The sequence below is a fragment of the Mytilus edulis genome, chromosome 6 (assembly GCF_963676685.1).
Source record: "Mytilus edulis chromosome 6, xbMytEdul2.2, whole genome shotgun sequence".
NCBI classification, from domain to species: Eukaryota; Metazoa; Mollusca; class Bivalvia; order Mytilida; family Mytilidae; genus Mytilus; species Mytilus edulis.
Genome location: NC_092349.1, coordinates 24587495 through 24604635, shown reverse-complemented (window position 1 = coordinate 24604635; position 17141 = coordinate 24587495). Strand labels below are relative to the sequence as shown.

At 31.8% G+C, this 17141-nt stretch overlaps 2 protein-coding genes across 2 annotated transcripts in view; both read right to left on the bottom strand.

Annotated features, from left to right (window-relative positions):
• Positions 1–15521, bottom strand: part of LOC139526302 (uncharacterized) — a 34825-nt gene extending 19304 nt beyond the window's left edge. Inside the window, exons 1-3 of the mRNA XM_071321432.1 lie at positions 15435–15521; positions 15034–15107; positions 13005–13170 (exon numbers count right to left, since the gene is read on the bottom strand). Of these exons, the coding sequence (XP_071177533.1) occupies positions 13005–13170; positions 15034–15069 (202 nt within the window). The 5' untranslated portion in view covers positions 15070–15107; positions 15435–15521. The remainder of the gene's footprint in view (positions 1–13004; positions 13171–15033; positions 15108–15434) is intronic.
• On the bottom strand, positions 1080–10557 carry LOC139527389 (uncharacterized). Its single transcript, XM_071322802.1, has 6 exons — positions 9948–10557; positions 8910–8981; positions 8125–8211; positions 3639–5376; positions 2960–3233; positions 1080–2283 (listed from the first exon to the last, which is right to left on the bottom strand). Exons 1-6 carry the CDS (start codon positions 10357–10359, stop codon positions 1537–1539), a joined length of 3330 nt encoding a protein of 1109 aa, XP_071178903.1. The 5' UTR covers positions 10360–10557; the 3' UTR covers positions 1080–1536.
• Positions 15522–17141: the final 1620 nt, after the last annotated feature.

The window sequence follows — 17141 nt, the reverse complement described above, 5'->3', positions numbered from 1 at the left end:
AATAACATTAATTAACGACTACATGACTATCTGATATCACTCGCTCCTCTTCTACAGAAAGCATGAATTTGTTTAACATGAAAAACATAACTGACCCCAACACATTATTATAAGTCTGTGTATGTCCCTTAATGTAGCAATAATTTCAACATCTGAACATATAATTAATATAGTGTTTGACATACAATAAAAATAACAACTTGCATGTAATCAAATAAAGATTAGTGAAAACAAAGAGATAAATCTGGTCCTCTATAATTCTAATTATCTCCCATGGTAATATTTACAACAGTTTTATATAGAACAATGTTATACCACTAACACTTACTACTTACTTGCATGCTTTAGTTTGAGGATTGATATTTTTTTATCCAAACGGAACATTTGTTTGTACTTACTGAAGTCTATTAAACTGTTCTGAACACTTAAAAAAATGATTCTTTAAATTTCATCATTACTTTTATGCTGTTTTTGTCCCTAGTTACTTTCCTTTTATTTCACATAAAAATTTTAACATACTCATAGGTGTTCAATCAATTTAATTTGTCTTATTAAAGTATCATTTGTTTAATATTTCATCAGTACGTAGAGGAAAAGAAAATGGGCAAAACCCAAATAGAATGAAATTCAAAACAGTGTAGCTGTGGCCATTGATTGACACATTAAAATCATCCATTGACTGGGACAATTTAGGTGAACGTTTGTATGTAACGACCAATGCTCACTATGTACTTTTTAAAGACACTTAAACTATGGAGTCACCAAAGGTTCTCAACACCTAAATAAAGTAATTCGAAAAATTAATCAGAAATAACACGATATTTTGATTGATATCAAGATATAAATCAAAACACAAAGGTTATTCCTGATTAATTTTTCGAATTATTTTATAATTAAAGGCGTTAAGAAACATTTGGTGACCCCTCAGTTTAAATGTCTATCGTAGGTACGTCGTGAACAGTGGTCGTTACAGACAAACGTTCACGTAAATTGTCCCAGTCAATGGATGATTTTAATGTGTCAATCAATGGCCACAGCTACACTGTTTTGAATTTCATTCTAATAAGCAAAAACTCAAGTATTTCAAGCTTTAAGTGTGACAATATCAATTTGAGAATTAACATACCAGGAGAGGTGTCCCATTATCAATTATGCTAATTACGTCTTCTACTTTCAAGTTATTCTATACAATTAAAGTGGTACCTAACACTACAGTGAGATAACTTTGTAAAATCAGTTAAACGTTTTACTTACATTGTGTTGTTTAGGTAATATTAAGCTTCTCAATGATTAAAATAAGTGTTTGTCAAACTGCTATATAACCAGTGTATTTTTTCTGATTAAACAGTTGGTTCAAATTTTTTGAAATTTTTATATCTTTGTCAAACTTTAAGGATCAAAGTAAATACATGTACTTTGTCAAAATTTTATCAAAATTAAACGAGCCAAATTGATTTCAGTTAAAGTGTTGGGTACCAACTTAAAATGGATAATTGTGAACAACAATATCTGCATAAGAATACAGCACTATATAGTTTATGAAAAATCATTTTCAGATGCCAAAGCAACATTGACCATGTCAGCATGATACTCCAACGCATCTATTTCAGCTAGGGCTTGTTGAAGATCTTCATCATTCTTGGTTTCTTTCTGAGTACCAGTATGAATTTCAATAGACTGTGCATTCTTTCTCACAAAGTTCGAAAACAGACTTCTTATTTGTGATGGTGAAAGCCATTCTTCCTGCTTAAATACTTTGTTCCCATCATCATCCCTTTTAGTTTTTAATTCTTCAGCTATATCCTCAAAATTTGGTCGTTTGCCTGTTGTGTTAAAATACTGATGTATTGAAGATATGTAGTCTTTGACTTTTGTTGAGAAACGTTTGACAGATTTAGAAGTTTTCAATGCCCAGCCTTCATTGTTAAAAACCAAAACAGTTGAAGGTGCTGTAGCTCGTACAAGCACTTTGTGTTCTCTCTCCACTGCAACACACTGTGAAGCCCAAGCTTTTTTAATAGAGTCAAACTGATTTTCTTTTTTATTATTGTACACATGATTACCAAGACAAAGATGGTTTTCCAGATAACATAATTTTGTATACACTTTTGAGCAAGACATATCAGGACATGGATACAACTGGTTATTTGGTTCAGAAATTGACTGATCAGTTTCATGGCCATCATTCCTTGGTACTTCTTCAATAGTTTGCTCTTCAGGTCTTACAGAGAGGATTTTCAAGGAACCTTTGTTGTTAAGCAAGATTGGGAATGGCTCTTCAACCTACAAAGAAGTAATTCCATATTACAAACATTACACATACAATGTATTAAGCTAGCATTCTACTAACTTAATTTAAAATGCCAATAAAAAATTGACCAAAAAGAAACCAAATGTAAATTAATGTGCATATGACCTTGATTTTGTATCAATAACAGAATTGTTTGTGCAAAATGTCATTAAGTTACCATCCAGGTTATTGAAAAAATTGGACCTAGAAACTAAGTCAAGCAAGTTGAAATGTATAAAAATTAAAAGAGTTGGCATGATTGCCAAATAGACAATAATTAATTAAAGATGAAATGAAGTGGTTGTAAGCAATTATAGGCAACCAACTGCCTTCAACAATGACAAAATCCAGACTGCATCATATAGCTGTTGTTAATTAAAAGTCATTTATGCCATTTATATTAAGGAAGATACAAATACAAATTAGACAACAGGATATATAAAACTATAGAATATTTACACTAAACTAATAATATATTTATTTTCAATTTTTTAATGTATACTAAACCAGGTTCACTTTTGCAGCCTTTTTAATCTTAATTTAAATGTTTACTGTGAAAATGAAGCTGTAAGCAGACAACAGATATCTAAAACATTAGTGAAGTGTAAATTTTACATATGCAATATTCCATACAATTGTAACGTCTTCCTATTGTTATGTTTTTTTTACCATAAATCCAGTCAATGTTGCACTATCTTTAAACTGATTGGGTGGCAAAAAGCTTCCTGTACCAATCTTATAGGCCCGTCTGCATGTCACTCCATTTTTGTGAAATGTGATGTTATTCATTTGACTGATGTTGGGAATTTTGGACAACATTTTTCTCTCGTGTTGATTGACCACAGATACCACTGATGCCAATACACCTTTAACCCCACCATTTGCATGAAGTGCTGCTCTCATGTCTTGTGGTGTAACTATATCATGTCCTTCTCCAGAGTACCTGTAAAATAAAATGAAAGTACATAAGTAAAGACATTAACCAACAACTAGCAAACTGGTTTAACCTCGCAATATACTGGGTCTGTCCCAAGTCAGAATCCTGTGATACAGTTTATTGCTATATATCCTATATGATTTTCGTTCATTGATTTGTACATGAATCAAGCTGTTAGTTGCTTAAATTGATTTTTTTTTATTTTTAATTTCATAGTCATTTATAATTAAAAATGTGGCAGGGATTTTACTCATTGTTGAAGGCTCTTCTTTCATTGTGTGGTTTAGTGCTGCTTCATGTCATTGTCCAATATTTATTTTTTTCTTATATTTTCTCCTAAAAAATTATTTATATATGACTTGAAATCATAACTGTCTAAAGGGTATGAACATATTTGTTTAAAAAAGTTACCTGATCATATGCATTTTGCAATGAGCAGTCTTGGCATCACAGATGTCTTTCCCACTTTGTGCCTCACTGAAGTTGTATTGGAGAACCTTGATGGATGAACATGAGTTCAGATGCTGAATAAAAGAAAGCAGTGGTGCGCAGTGATAACATCCTGCATTGTCACTCTTCAAGAAGACCTCTTTCACTGTAGTCCTGACTGACAGTTGGTTTAACAAGTCTGTTAGTATATGGGCAACTGAGAACCAACCCTGAGTTCCTAACTGCAGAATATGGACAAAGGTTTGAACATCAAATTTGTCTGTATGAGTTGCAGGTGATTCACCTAAAATCTGTGAAGTTGTTATTACAGAAGAAATGTGCCAACCAATGCCTTTTTTTCCATAGAAATCAGCTTGTGTTTCTCTGTGTTTTATAGGTAGGAACTTCATTGCCCAGTCCATTACAATTAAACATTGATGATATTTTAATTGTAATAGTACATCTCTACGTGCCTGTTCTTGGTGTACTGTTCTAATACAATGAGCTTTCCAAGTTGATAAGTTTAAAGTGGATATCTGCAAGTCATGGGTTATCTCCTCTTGGATGTCAGCAGGAATCGCGTTTCTGACAGATGATACTGCATCCAACATAACTGTATCCAGTACCCCTGTTGTTGAGCAGTCATCACAGGATTGGTCATGGTCATGCTCACATTTGTCGCTGAAACATTTTGATGTTGGATCACTAAGGCTGTATGTAGAACAGTGTTCTGCACATTTTGATTTGTTTTCCACATGCCCCTTCATCTCAAACTTCAGGTGTTGATTCACATGGTCAAGTAATGATTTAAGCTTGACTACACATTCAGAAGATAAACCAAACATTTCCAATTTGGACACAATTTTAAGTAGAATATCAATTGCACGCATACCTTCAGAAGTGATATTGTCAAGTCCATGCATGTTTTTCTTTTGTGATGCTGCACAAGCCTTAACAATGTTAAACAGTGTGGATCTGCCTAGGCACTCATAACCCTCATCATTGCAGTATTGGCTGTATGAACTCACAAGTCTAGATGCAATTACATTTCTTACAACCTTAGGTATAGTTATCTCTAATCCAGATGACAATTTTAAGGTCTTGGATCCATAACCAACAGCCTGATGGTAAGTGGGGCAAGAAATAAATTCAATGAAATGCATTACTCTTGGCATGCTCAATCTGGAACGGTAGACCTTTGGTGGATTTATTAATTGTCCTGGAAATGTTAGTGTTGCATGTCTTCGGGCAGCATCAATTTTAAAAACACTAAGTCCTGGTACCAGTTCCATTAATCTTTCCTTTGTATGCTTATTTGCAAATAGGGATAAAATTTGCATCTGACTTAATCTGTTGTTCTGCTGTTGATAGGATGCAATCAGTGCCTCAGTCATTGTGTCAGGTTTGTCTACTTTTAATGATATCCACTTCTTGCACACATCTGTCAAAAGATTATTTTCTTGACCTGGTGCAACATACTGTGCAATCAACTGGATAGCTTCTGTAATAATTTTGGTATAATATGAGGATGAACTTTTTGAGAGGCTAGTCCATGGCAACTGTAGCTGTGAATTTAGGGCTGGAAAATTTCTGGAAAGCATTTTCATTGCAGCATTGAAAATCTCTCTTGGAGCCATGTTTTGTTCTTCCCAATCAGATGTTGTGGTCTGGGAAAATGTCTGAGTGGATTGTGATGATAGTAGAAAGTCACATTCTGAATCTGAAAAAAAATCAAATTATAATTTTTTTTTTAGAACTTTGGACGGTACACTTTGATATCTAACAAAGTTTAACTTTGGACCCCAATTTGGTCCAATTTGAAACTAGGGCCCAATATCAAAAATTTAAATGCATGTATAGTTGAAGCATATATATATTATCAAAGAACCCCATATTTTCAATTTTTTTAATGAATGGCTATTATCTATTTTGAATTTATTGAACCATAAAACTAATTTTTGACTCTTCACATTGAATAATCAGCGAAGCGGATTATGTAAAATGTGAAGAGTCAAAAATTAGTTTTATGGTTCAATAAAATCAAAATAAATTATTGCCATTCATTATAAATAAATTTCTATCAAAAATAAGGCTCAAAGATCTTTTTATATTATTTATATTAACAAAAACAACGTACACACATGTAGGCGTATGAATACACAACGTCAGAGTGGGCGTGTCGCAATCAAAATTGACAACATTGAAAATAAAACTAATAATTTTAACCAATCAAAACACAGTAAAAACACCAAATTTATTTATATTAAAATAAAACTTTAGTAAAATTTTGGACCATTATGTGGACCAATTCAATAAAGAGCCAAACATCAAAATTCAAAATACATGGTTCGATTTAGCATGTCAAAGCATTCAAGAATAAAACCCCATTGAAATTGGTCAAGAAATAAGCAATTTATACTATGCATTATAAAAGTATTGTTTTTCAACCAATTGGGGGGCAGCAACCCAACAACCGGCTGTCCAATTCATCTGACAATTTCTGGGCAGATAGATTTTGACCTGATAAACAATTTAACCCCTTGTCAGATTTGGTCTAAATGCTTTGGTTTCAGAGTAATAAGCCAAAATCTACATTTTACCCCTATGTTCTATTTTTAGCCATGGCTGCCATCTTGATTGGTAAGCTGGGTCAGTGCACACATTTTTTAAACTAGAAACCCCAATGATGATTGTGGCCAAGTTTGGTTAAATTTGGCCCAGTAGTTTCAGGAGAAGATTTTTGTAAAAGATAACAATTTATGAAAATTTGGTAAAAAATGACTATAAAGGTCAATAACTCCTTAAGGGGTCAACTGACCATTTTGATCATGTTGACTTATATATAGATCTTACATTGCTGAACATTATTGCTGTTTACAGTTTATCTCTATCTATAATAGCATTCAAGATAATAACCCAAAACGACAAAATTTCTTTAAAATCACAATTCAGGGGCAGCAACCCATCAACCAGTTGTCCGATTCATCTGAAAATTTCAGAGCAGATAGATCTTCACATTATAAACAATTTTATTTCTGTCAGATTTGCTCTAAATGCTTTGGTTTCAGAGTTATAAGCCAAAATCTCCATTTTACCCCTATGTTCTATTTTTAGCCATGGCCACCATCTTGGTTAGTTGGGGGGGGGGGGGGGGGGGGTCACCAGACACATTTTTTAAACTAGATACCCAAATGATGGTTGTGGCCAAGTTTTGTTAAAATTGGCCTAGTAGTTTCAGAGGAGAAGATTATTGTAGAAATTAAGAACGACAGACGCAGGACGAGGACAGACGATGGACGAGGGACGCCAAGTGATGATAATAGCTAACTTGGCCCTTTGGGCCAGGTGAGCTAAAAATGATTATTTGGACACCTTTTTAGCCCTTTAATTTCTAAATGGTTAGAACTATATGTAACCCCCAAAATCAATCCCAGCCTTATACTCTTTCAGTTTCAAACTTTGTCAGTTTGTGTTTAGATTTTATAGAGATCCATTCACTTAATCTAAGGTTATTGTCCAGAAATTAAGTGTCTTCAGACTTCTCTGACGACAGCAAACGTGATACAATTATCAGTTTGAAATTTTGTTAAATGTGCATTTGCATTCAGGAATCGCAATCAAATTTATTCGTTCATAGTGTGTTAATTTACGTTTTTGATGAGTTAAGCCTTCCAATTGATATTTTATTGTTTGGTTTGCTATGTTCTGATGTTATGCTATTGTTTCAGAAAAGGGTAAAGGTTTGGTATCATTCAAACGTTTAATCCCGCTGCATATGTTTGCACCTCTCCTAAGTCAGGAATCTGTCTACAGTAGTTGTTGTTTGTTTATGTAATTTATACGTGTTTCTCGTTTCTCATCTTTTTATATAGATTTGGATTTGGATTAAGCGTGTGAATGGTTTTACACTAATAAATTTGGGAACCTTTATAGCTTTTTGTTTGGTATGAGCCAAGGCTCTGTGTTGAAGGCTGTACATTGACCTAAAATGGTTTACTTTTATAAATTGTTATTTGGATGGAGAGTTGTCTCATTGGCACTCACACCACATCTTTCTATATATATCTATATAAATTAGAAAGATCATATAATAGGGAACAGACAGAATACGGACAACAGAAGCATAGACTGAAAAACATAATTAATATAGGTGGGTAAAAAAAAATTAATGATGCAAACACTTGTTATATGCCATAAACATTAATGATCTGATTGCTTTGATAAACTTATTGATGGGATACAACCCAACCCCCCCTTCCCCCCATCCCAATTGCTCATTGTCCCAGGTCAATAACCAAAAAATATTGTTTTTCTTTCATAATATGTTATAAATTGATATTTTAGCAAAATAGAGTTTGATTTCTTGCGATTATAACCCTTTTTTGTAATAACAAAAACAGTGCAATAATTTCTGAATTGACAGAATATTTACTTATTTATGAAAAGGAATAGTACTGTAAACACTTACTGGTGAAAGCTAAATTATCAGATTCTTCTGCCTTTGAAATTCCTGTTTCTGTTGTGGATAGTCTTTCTGAACTGTCGTAAAATTTTCCTAAAACATTATGAAAATAATGAAAACAAAAATATAAATTGTAAACTTATTTTTGTGGTTGTTATTTTTGTAAAGAATTATGCCCAAGCCAAGTGCTAGGGACTCTTTGGATGAATAGCAGTGGAAAAAGCGCTATTTCTTTGCTTTTTGTGTGTTTTTTGGCTGTGCATGAACTAATTTTGTGTCAATGATGGATACATGTACCCCATATCCTTTGTTTTTATATAAATGTAACCAGGCATTATAACTAGAAATCCACACAAAAAAATACCACAAAAATACTTAGGACAAAAAAAGGTCTAAACAAGAGGTGCACAATGACATTATAATAAAATTTCATAAATTCAATCAGCCTGTTCAGGAACTGCATAGTCGGAAAAAAAGGACAAACCTATTTTAAAACAGACAGTTCATTTATAAATATGTTTTGGTGTCAATTTTCAGTAACTAGTACACAACTTTTGAGGACCACCAAGTTCAGGATTTTCTCGCTGCGTAGAAGACCCATTGGTGACCTTTAGCTGTTGGTTGCTCTTTGGTTGGGTTATTGTCTCATTGACATATATTCCACATTTCCATACTAAATTTAAACCCCATCTCTATATATATATTCTTGAATATGTACCTTGCCCACTTCAAGAAGTAAGGAGTACACTTAGGCACATTTATTTTTACTTCATCTACAAGCATGTACATACCAATATCGGTTATCAAAGCCTGCTTGCTGTCTTGAGATACAGGATACTTTCTGATGCACGAGTAACATATTCCTAAAAGAAAGAGAAATAATTTACAATGATGCATGTATATATGTATATTATAAATATTACACATAGTACCCAAAGATAAGTAGGTATTGCAGACAAAGAATTTTAATAAAAATGTAGTAATTCTAAAACAGATGTCCTCCACTTAGTACATGTACATGTAGTTTAAACTCTAATAATAATTGTAGGCTTGAAAGACAAAATACAAACTTTGTCTCAAGTCATTTTTGAGTTAAAACAATTCATACCATAACATCATGTACAGTGACTAAAATTATTATTTTATATAGGGACCTTAAGCTTGCACATGTAGATCATGTGCAAATGAAAAAATTTTGATAATTAAAATGTGTTATTTAGATTTTTCTAGTTCGACTCATAATATAGTCATATTTGTAAATTCAATATATCTTAAAGTGCCCTGTGGAAGTCAAATCATGCTAAATGTGTGTAACATTTGGTAAACTTCTTTGTGATTGTTGACTAAATTTTGACAGGAAAATTTGATTCATATGGCAGATTTTGTTATCAATATTATTTGATAGCTTAGTTCATCACAGTTGTTGTGAGTCAGTTTTCAAATGATTCTGCTCTGACCAGTGCTCAGTCTATATAACACCTGCAGTGAGGTGATAGTTTCTGTTGATCTGTGTCAGTGTTATGATGTACATGTACATTTGTACCAATCTGTGTTGACATACATGACATATGCATAGTAATTATAGCCACACCCCTCCCCCCCCCCAAAAAAAAAAAAAAAAAACCCACCACCACCACAAACAAATTGTCTAAGAGTATCTCCCATATATTTTTTTACGCATGACATTGATGTTTTGTAAGAATTTTATTTCATTGAGTATTTCATATGAAGTGCATGTACATGTATAACCCCCTCCCCCTCCCCCTTTTCCATACAAAGTTTTATCTAAAGAAATTTTATCACTTTTAAATCATACTAGAAATTTTTACCTGAACCAACTGGCAGAGATATTCTCTTTGTCATCCATAGCTCTTTGCATACTGATGCTGGTATGCCTCTGTTTGGTTTTGCAACACTCTGGTATGGATGTGTAGGTGACTGACACTTTCTCGTTTGACGCCTCCAATATATTCCAAAATCATCCCTGTGTTTCGGGCATATGTAAATGTCACATGAAGAACAGTTTATTGAAAATATCCCACTTCTGTACAATATTAAAAGCCCTTCTGGTAGTTCATAGTCCGTGGAGTTACACCCAAGACTACGTAAATGGGTACTTGTGGGTTTGTCACATTTGGTTATAGGGATACACGGGACATTTGAAGCATAATGTAATGATTGACCACATTCAGATTTATAAGCAAATGTACATTTCATTTCATTCTTTTTCTCATACTGCATAGTTATGCATTAATTACATATTTACAAATTGTCCATGAAATAATACAGCAGAAGATGTGGTTCCATTTTGTCTCCAATGTAAACATTAAAGAGTACAATCAGGGGAGGTAAATCAATCTTTTACTGGGGCACCATGAAGGTTTATTCTTATTTTTTGTACAGACAGAAATTAAAGAATAAGTTTGAAATTATAATTAAATCAAATATATCTACCAAATAAATATTTGAAATTAAAACTGTTATTTCCTAATAAAAAACTATAGTATATGAATATTGGATTAAGATAGGAAAAATATTTTGATAATTAAATTTATCTAAAACCCTTGAATTTCTCAATTTTGACTTTAAAAAAATAATGTTGTGTTTAAAATTTTTTCCTTCAATTATTTTCTATATACCAGTAACTTTAAGATAAAATTGAGGAGTTCGTTGACAAGTAAATAGTATATTCTGCCTGGAATTCTTCTTTTTTTTCGTTAAAATTTTTGATTTTTTGACATGCTCAAAATGTCATTAAAACTTATTTGCAAAGCAAAAGCTTAGAGATTCTGAAGATATCAACCTTATGAAACATAAAAAGCACAACAGAAACAAAATTCAAGTGTTATCTTGCAAATTGTTAACTTCTAAAAACAGTAAGCAGCATCAACCTCTCTGTACCAATCATTTTCCAAAAGTTGGCATGATGCCAATTCATAACATTTGACGGTAAAAACCATTTTTATGCAGTTGAAAACATGTTTAACTTGCATTCTGTCAAAGAAAATTACTACATTTGTTATATAAATGACAAAAAAAACTATTACAAAGATGGCCATTTTTCATTAGAAAATGCTTGTGCCAATGCTTGAATGTGTTCTAAAAATAGAATTGCTTATTTCTAAAAATAGAATCAAATATTTGCACTTTTGATGGTTTTCACAGAGTCCCTACATGGTAGCCTTCCAGATACATGTCACATAACATTATATTTCGAAACTAGCTTCCGGACGATTTCTGGCATATTGCATGGTTTTCTCATGGACAAGCTCTTAAGCAAAAGAGCTTGGTGAAATCTACGAAATAAAATCATAAACAAATCCGCTAAAATTCATTTCTGCTTTTTGGCACGTAAAAGGCATTTCAAAAATTTCTGAAAGTTTTTCAATCACGCGAACCATCGAAATTCGTATACTATTATATTAAAATAAAATGTTTAGGTAGGTGTCGTTTTATTTTCTATTCTATTCCATTATTCGCATTTTTTCCTAATTACAGCAAGTCAACACGGTGACTCCTTAGTTACGAAATGTCAACTTTGGATTTTATTGTAGCTTACGAGAAAAACATGTAAATTTAAATGAGAAATGTTGGGTTTTAGAATTGAAAGAATTGATTACATTATTTACTAGCGGTTAATTACAAATTTATTCATGCAAGCAACATATTTATTAGAAGGTTTTATCTTTATCTAACATGGAGAAATACAGAACAGCCCCACACACCACATACCCACCATCGTTACACTTTTGTCATGACCGTATTTGTCTTATAACAATCGAAATAATTCATGGCAGCAATAGATTTGTTGTAAATTTACACATGGCCTGGACCGTGACATTTGTAATTGTATCCCTCGCTAACGCAAAGGATGAAGTTCCAATATCACGGCACAAACAAGGTGTAAATTTAAAACAAATATATGTTGTCCATGAATTATTTCTTTATTTATTTCGGTTTTCAAATTACATTCACTGTTAATTTTGCAAGTATTTACGTTTACATGAGGAATATTTTATGGACTTCGATAACGATTTTCATTTCGTTTACCTTCCCGAAATGAATGAAACATGTAACGTAGTTATTAAAGTGAAATTCTAACGTGAATACAACGGCTAGAGTGTTTGCAAGTTGACACTTTAAAAAAAAAAAAAAAAAAAAGTGTGTGATATGTTATATGCTTTGGACTTATAGATTAATAAAATGTAAGAAAATCCCATCCAAACATATAATACAAGTCAGAATCAATATAATACAAGTCAGAATCAATAGTTTACTACTCAGGAATATATACGACACAACAGCATGTAAATATTTACCCAATACTGGGGCTCAGTTATATGCGTCTACAATGACTTTGAGACATTTTTTTAGCGCTAGTGTTCTGTCAAAAGTACTAACAAAATCAAGAAAAGTTCAGTACAGTTAATGTCATTTTTCATGACAGGACGTTTTAAAACCCGATAATACATGATGGGATGTTCTAGTTTTTTAGAGGCGATACAAGTGCGATAAACTCTTGCATCGACTTCATTAGAACGCTGGTCGATAGTTGTCTCATTGGCAATCATACCTCATCTCGTCTTTTTATATTTAGATAAAACTTGATCAGATTAAATATCAGAGTGTTCACAAATAAATATATTATATAAATTGAAAATTTTGCCGAAACACATTTTACATTTTCAAAGACAAATGTCAATGATTAGTTACTCAAAATATAATCTAGGACTAAGATTGACGAAACAAAATATAGAGCACTTAATGTTGAGCAAACTTCACTGGTGTTCAATTATTGTGATTCGGAAGGGTAAAGTAAAATATGCATCATCATTAATATTCCACCAGTCGATGATTTTTATGAGAGACAATATTACATGTATTACCTGTGCTGCTATAATCCAGTCCATCGCAAGTCTCGTGATTCTTATTTCCTGGTGAACGAAACAAACACACGTATTGAGTATTACCACAGTTAAACTTTCTCCCTCTAAACCGCCATTCTGCTGCAACTGGGCATCTCACTTCATAGTCCGACTTCACAGTAATAACCTTCAAAATACCAAAAGCTTTGTAAATTAACAAAGACAGGTAGGCAGTCGGTTTGATATGTTTTGTCCGATACTCAATTTGCAACCGACTAAAAGTTTAATTGCGTATTACGCAGGAATATTCGAATTTATAGATATATCGAACTTCTATATGACAATGTTAAACCTATGTTAAATGTCTTGCAATGAAACATAACTTAATATTTATTGCCAATCAATTATTGAGTTCAAGAGTACATGGAGCCCTGCATTATATCGATAGAACAGTTTTCCTTTTTGAGCGTTTGTAAGGTTAACTGGTACTTAAAAGGACCCTTTGTTTCTTCATATCTTAAATAAGTTCATCACTCCTAAATTTGAATGCAACATCATGGACAAGTACATTTTGACTAATTTGAATAAAAGAGGTGGTATGATTACCAACGGAACAACTTCCCACAAGAGTCAAACTGACTCAAAAATTAACATCTGTAGGTCACTGTGCGGCCTGAAATTAGCATAGCCCATACCACATAGTCAAACAACAAAAGGCCTCGAAATCACAAATGTGAAACAATACAAACGAAAAAAAACAACGACCTAATTAATGTACCAAAAAAATAATAACGAAAAATAAATATTTAACACAGCAACAAATGACAACCAACGAATTACAGGCACCCATATACAGAATGTTAGCAGGACCAACGCCCGATCACCTTGGACAATGATTTTACCAAAACATATAACAAAGACACAGATCGTTTATAAGCCTGATACCTGTGATAACTGTTGGATAGATCTGAGAGTACTTGTAGCTACTGACAGCAAGGTCTTACCAAAAAACAACTAATAAAAAAATCACAATCAGTACACATTCAACATCCAATGGATTAAGTGTAAAGACGTCATCAACAATCAGATAAAAATACATGACCTTGTGCAATGCCAATATACAGGAATCGAAAGATTGTAGATCCATAAAGACTAATCCTTTATCAATATTTCGATTTGAGCGTCACTGATGAGTCTTATGTAGACGAAACGCGCGTCTGGCGTACTAAATTATAATCCTGGTACTTTTGATAACTACTAGAACAATAAAATTCAGTTTAATTTGTATTTACTGATAAGAATGTCAATATTAATACCAAAAAAAACAATATTCAATACTCAATGACAGTGTTAGATTGGTAAATTTTAGAAAATATTAATTTAAAGGATAGATACGATTATATTACCAGACTGAGTATCGTTTCTAAATTTCCGGGCACGGTAAACAACATCTCCGTACAAGTGAGGGTATGCAATCCCGTTTGAAATAAGTAAGGTACAACCAAATTTCAAAACCAAATTTATATTTATACTCTTTCACCAAAGGTTTCATTTCTGAAAATGTGTCTGTTAGCTTAAGTAAACATTGACATTAAAACTAAAGCACTATTTGTTTGTTTGAAACTCATGAATTATTAAATCATTTCGAGTTATTACGGATAATTACGAGCTCATTGTGCCAAAATGCAAACATTAATTATCATTCTGATGTCGGTTCTTTTCTAAGTGTCAATAATTGATTAACAATATATTCAAAAGTTATGTTTTTAACTACTGAAAATATATTAAAACAAATTTACTTACCAGTTTGAGTATGTTAAAAAAATTATCAGCGATCGTCAATTATTTTTTTCCGTATTGATTGCAGTCTCGACAAAATATTCAATAACTTTAAAAATATAAGGGATAAGTGTAAATTCGTGTACCATCCCGCAATTCCAATACAGCCAGTTACTGGCGAAGTATTCTTAGAAAAGTCAGTTTACAAAAAGAACATTTAGAATGAAAATATGTCTCTTTAATCTCGATTTTATAAATCTATTATACGAACCTTAAGAACAAAAATAATGCTTAGAATAATCTTCATTATCTAGCTTTCCTCTTCTGTAAAACTATGTTCTTCATCTATAATTTATAAAAAAAACGAACAAATGAAGTTTAAAGTCAGCAGCTAAATAATAAATACTAGATAAAAGTTAACTCAGAAATCATTGCGATGATTTTGCTCGAGCCAATAAAACACCTTATTACTCGGATCTAAAATATTTACAATTAATCAGCTCTGTTTAAGTTGAAAGTATCTTTTGTTCCAATATTCGTTTTGTTCATAGGAAGGCTTTGACATCGTAATACATCTTTATTTGTTTTTTTTATTTTTAAATTCTGTTGTTTTTTTTAATTTAATTTTCAAAATTGAAATTGAAACAACTCACATGTCAAAAAGACAATTACCTGACCAACGAACAGAATACCGCCAATGATAATCAATGGGTCTTCAACACAGAAAGGCAATTCCTCATCCGGAAGCGGAGTTTAAACCTGCAAATGAAAAAATAAAAAAAAAGTACAAGCAAGACTAGCAAAGACAACAGGTTTATGTTACATTGTAAATTTATTTATGTTTGATCTCAATTAAACTGTTTATGCAACATTTTCAAGTAAAATTGATGTTATGCGGCCAGTGTATTGTTAAGGTCTCATTGTATCACTACAAAAGTCTAAAAGTCTGAAAAGACCAGTTTTTGTCTTGATTTGCATGAACTTTACTCGACATTCTCCAAAAGTATGACTTGTGTCTTAATTTTTCTTGACAAATTCTCATTTATATCAAGTTTGTATGAAAATTATTTGACATATTCTTGACATTCTGAATATGGTCTTAAAATTTCTTGACAAATTCTTGACATTTAAATACCGTCTTGAAATTTCTCAACATGTTCTCGACATTCTTATTTTTTCTCAGTATGTCTTGACATATTCTGAACATTTTGAATTGTGTCTTAAATTTACTTGACAGTTCTGAGTTTATATCTAATGTTTAAAATAATTTAAATTTGAATGTGTTGATATAAAACAATTTAAAATTGAGTTTTTAAATAATAACAAATTTTGATTCCTAAATTTTATAAATTAAATGATTAAAACCAATCATACTGTAGACATATTTCATTCTACATTCATAATATTAAATGTTTATATGGTAAAAAATTATTGTACCAAAATGTGGTTTTTATATTAAAAGCAAATTATGATGATATACAAATCATTCATTTATCAGAAGAAAAATTGTGTAATGTCATCTGTTGGAATATATTTTAAGTATTACACATGGACAGGATGTTCCCCATAAAATTAAGATATTCCACACCCCCAGAATACACGCAACTGTCAAATAGAAGTTACTGAATTACCTGTAATAAGCCATACAAATTATCAATTGACCGACCATGCCACTACAGTTTAAAAAGTTTGTTCATAGACGAAAAAGGAAATCATCATTTTGATGAAAAAAAATGAACTGAAAATTGAATATTTCCCAAAGATTAAAAGAAAAGTATTATCTACCCAAGGAATAATAAAAAATGTATTTATAATGGGTTCATTTTCTATAGAAATCATTGGTCTTATGAAATGGATCCCAAACAGACATGCATAATATAGATCTTAACATTTTTTTCTTTTTCGGAAGGTCAGTTATCAAAAATATTTATTTTTGTTAAAAATTTATAAAATTCAACACTCAAAATGAAATAAAAAATGTTTTTTTGGTTGTCCTAAAAAATGAACAAGGTTTTTGAATCAAGATGCGAACTAAGTCTTTGACCTTCACGAACAAATCTAAATGCTGTTTGTTAGCAACTTCAACTTATATTCCAAGTGAAAACAATTAATTAAACGTTTAATAAAAATTAATTAAAATCAAAGTACATGGGGGATTATTCAGGGTATTCCAACTAAGTTGCACCAAAAGGGTATCTTACTACACAAAATTAATACTTGATTCTTCAAAGTTTAGTTTAGCCATAATAAGTATATAACAGCAAAAGAATGTCACAAACAGTGCAGAATAAGTCTGTTTACATTTTTAGGCGAAATTTATACTGTTGAGATAGTGTCAAGACATATTTAAGACTGTCAAGAATGTGTCGAGACATATTC

What these genes read in the sequence shown, in the direction of transcription:
- LOC139527389 (XM_071322802.1), bottom strand. Translation starts at nt 10,359, where the DNA reads ATGCAGTATGAGAAAAAGAATGAAATGAAATGTACATTTGCTTATAAA. An exon ending in GGCTTTGATAACCGATATTG is followed by an intron (nt 8,212 to 8,909) that starts GTATGTACATGC and finishes ATAATGTTTTAG; the next exon opens with GAAAATTTTACGACAGTTCA. An exon ending in TGCAAAATGCATATGATCAG is followed by an intron (nt 3,234 to 3,638) that starts GTAACTTTTTTA and finishes TTTATTTTACAG; the next exon opens with GTACTCTGGAGAAGGACATG.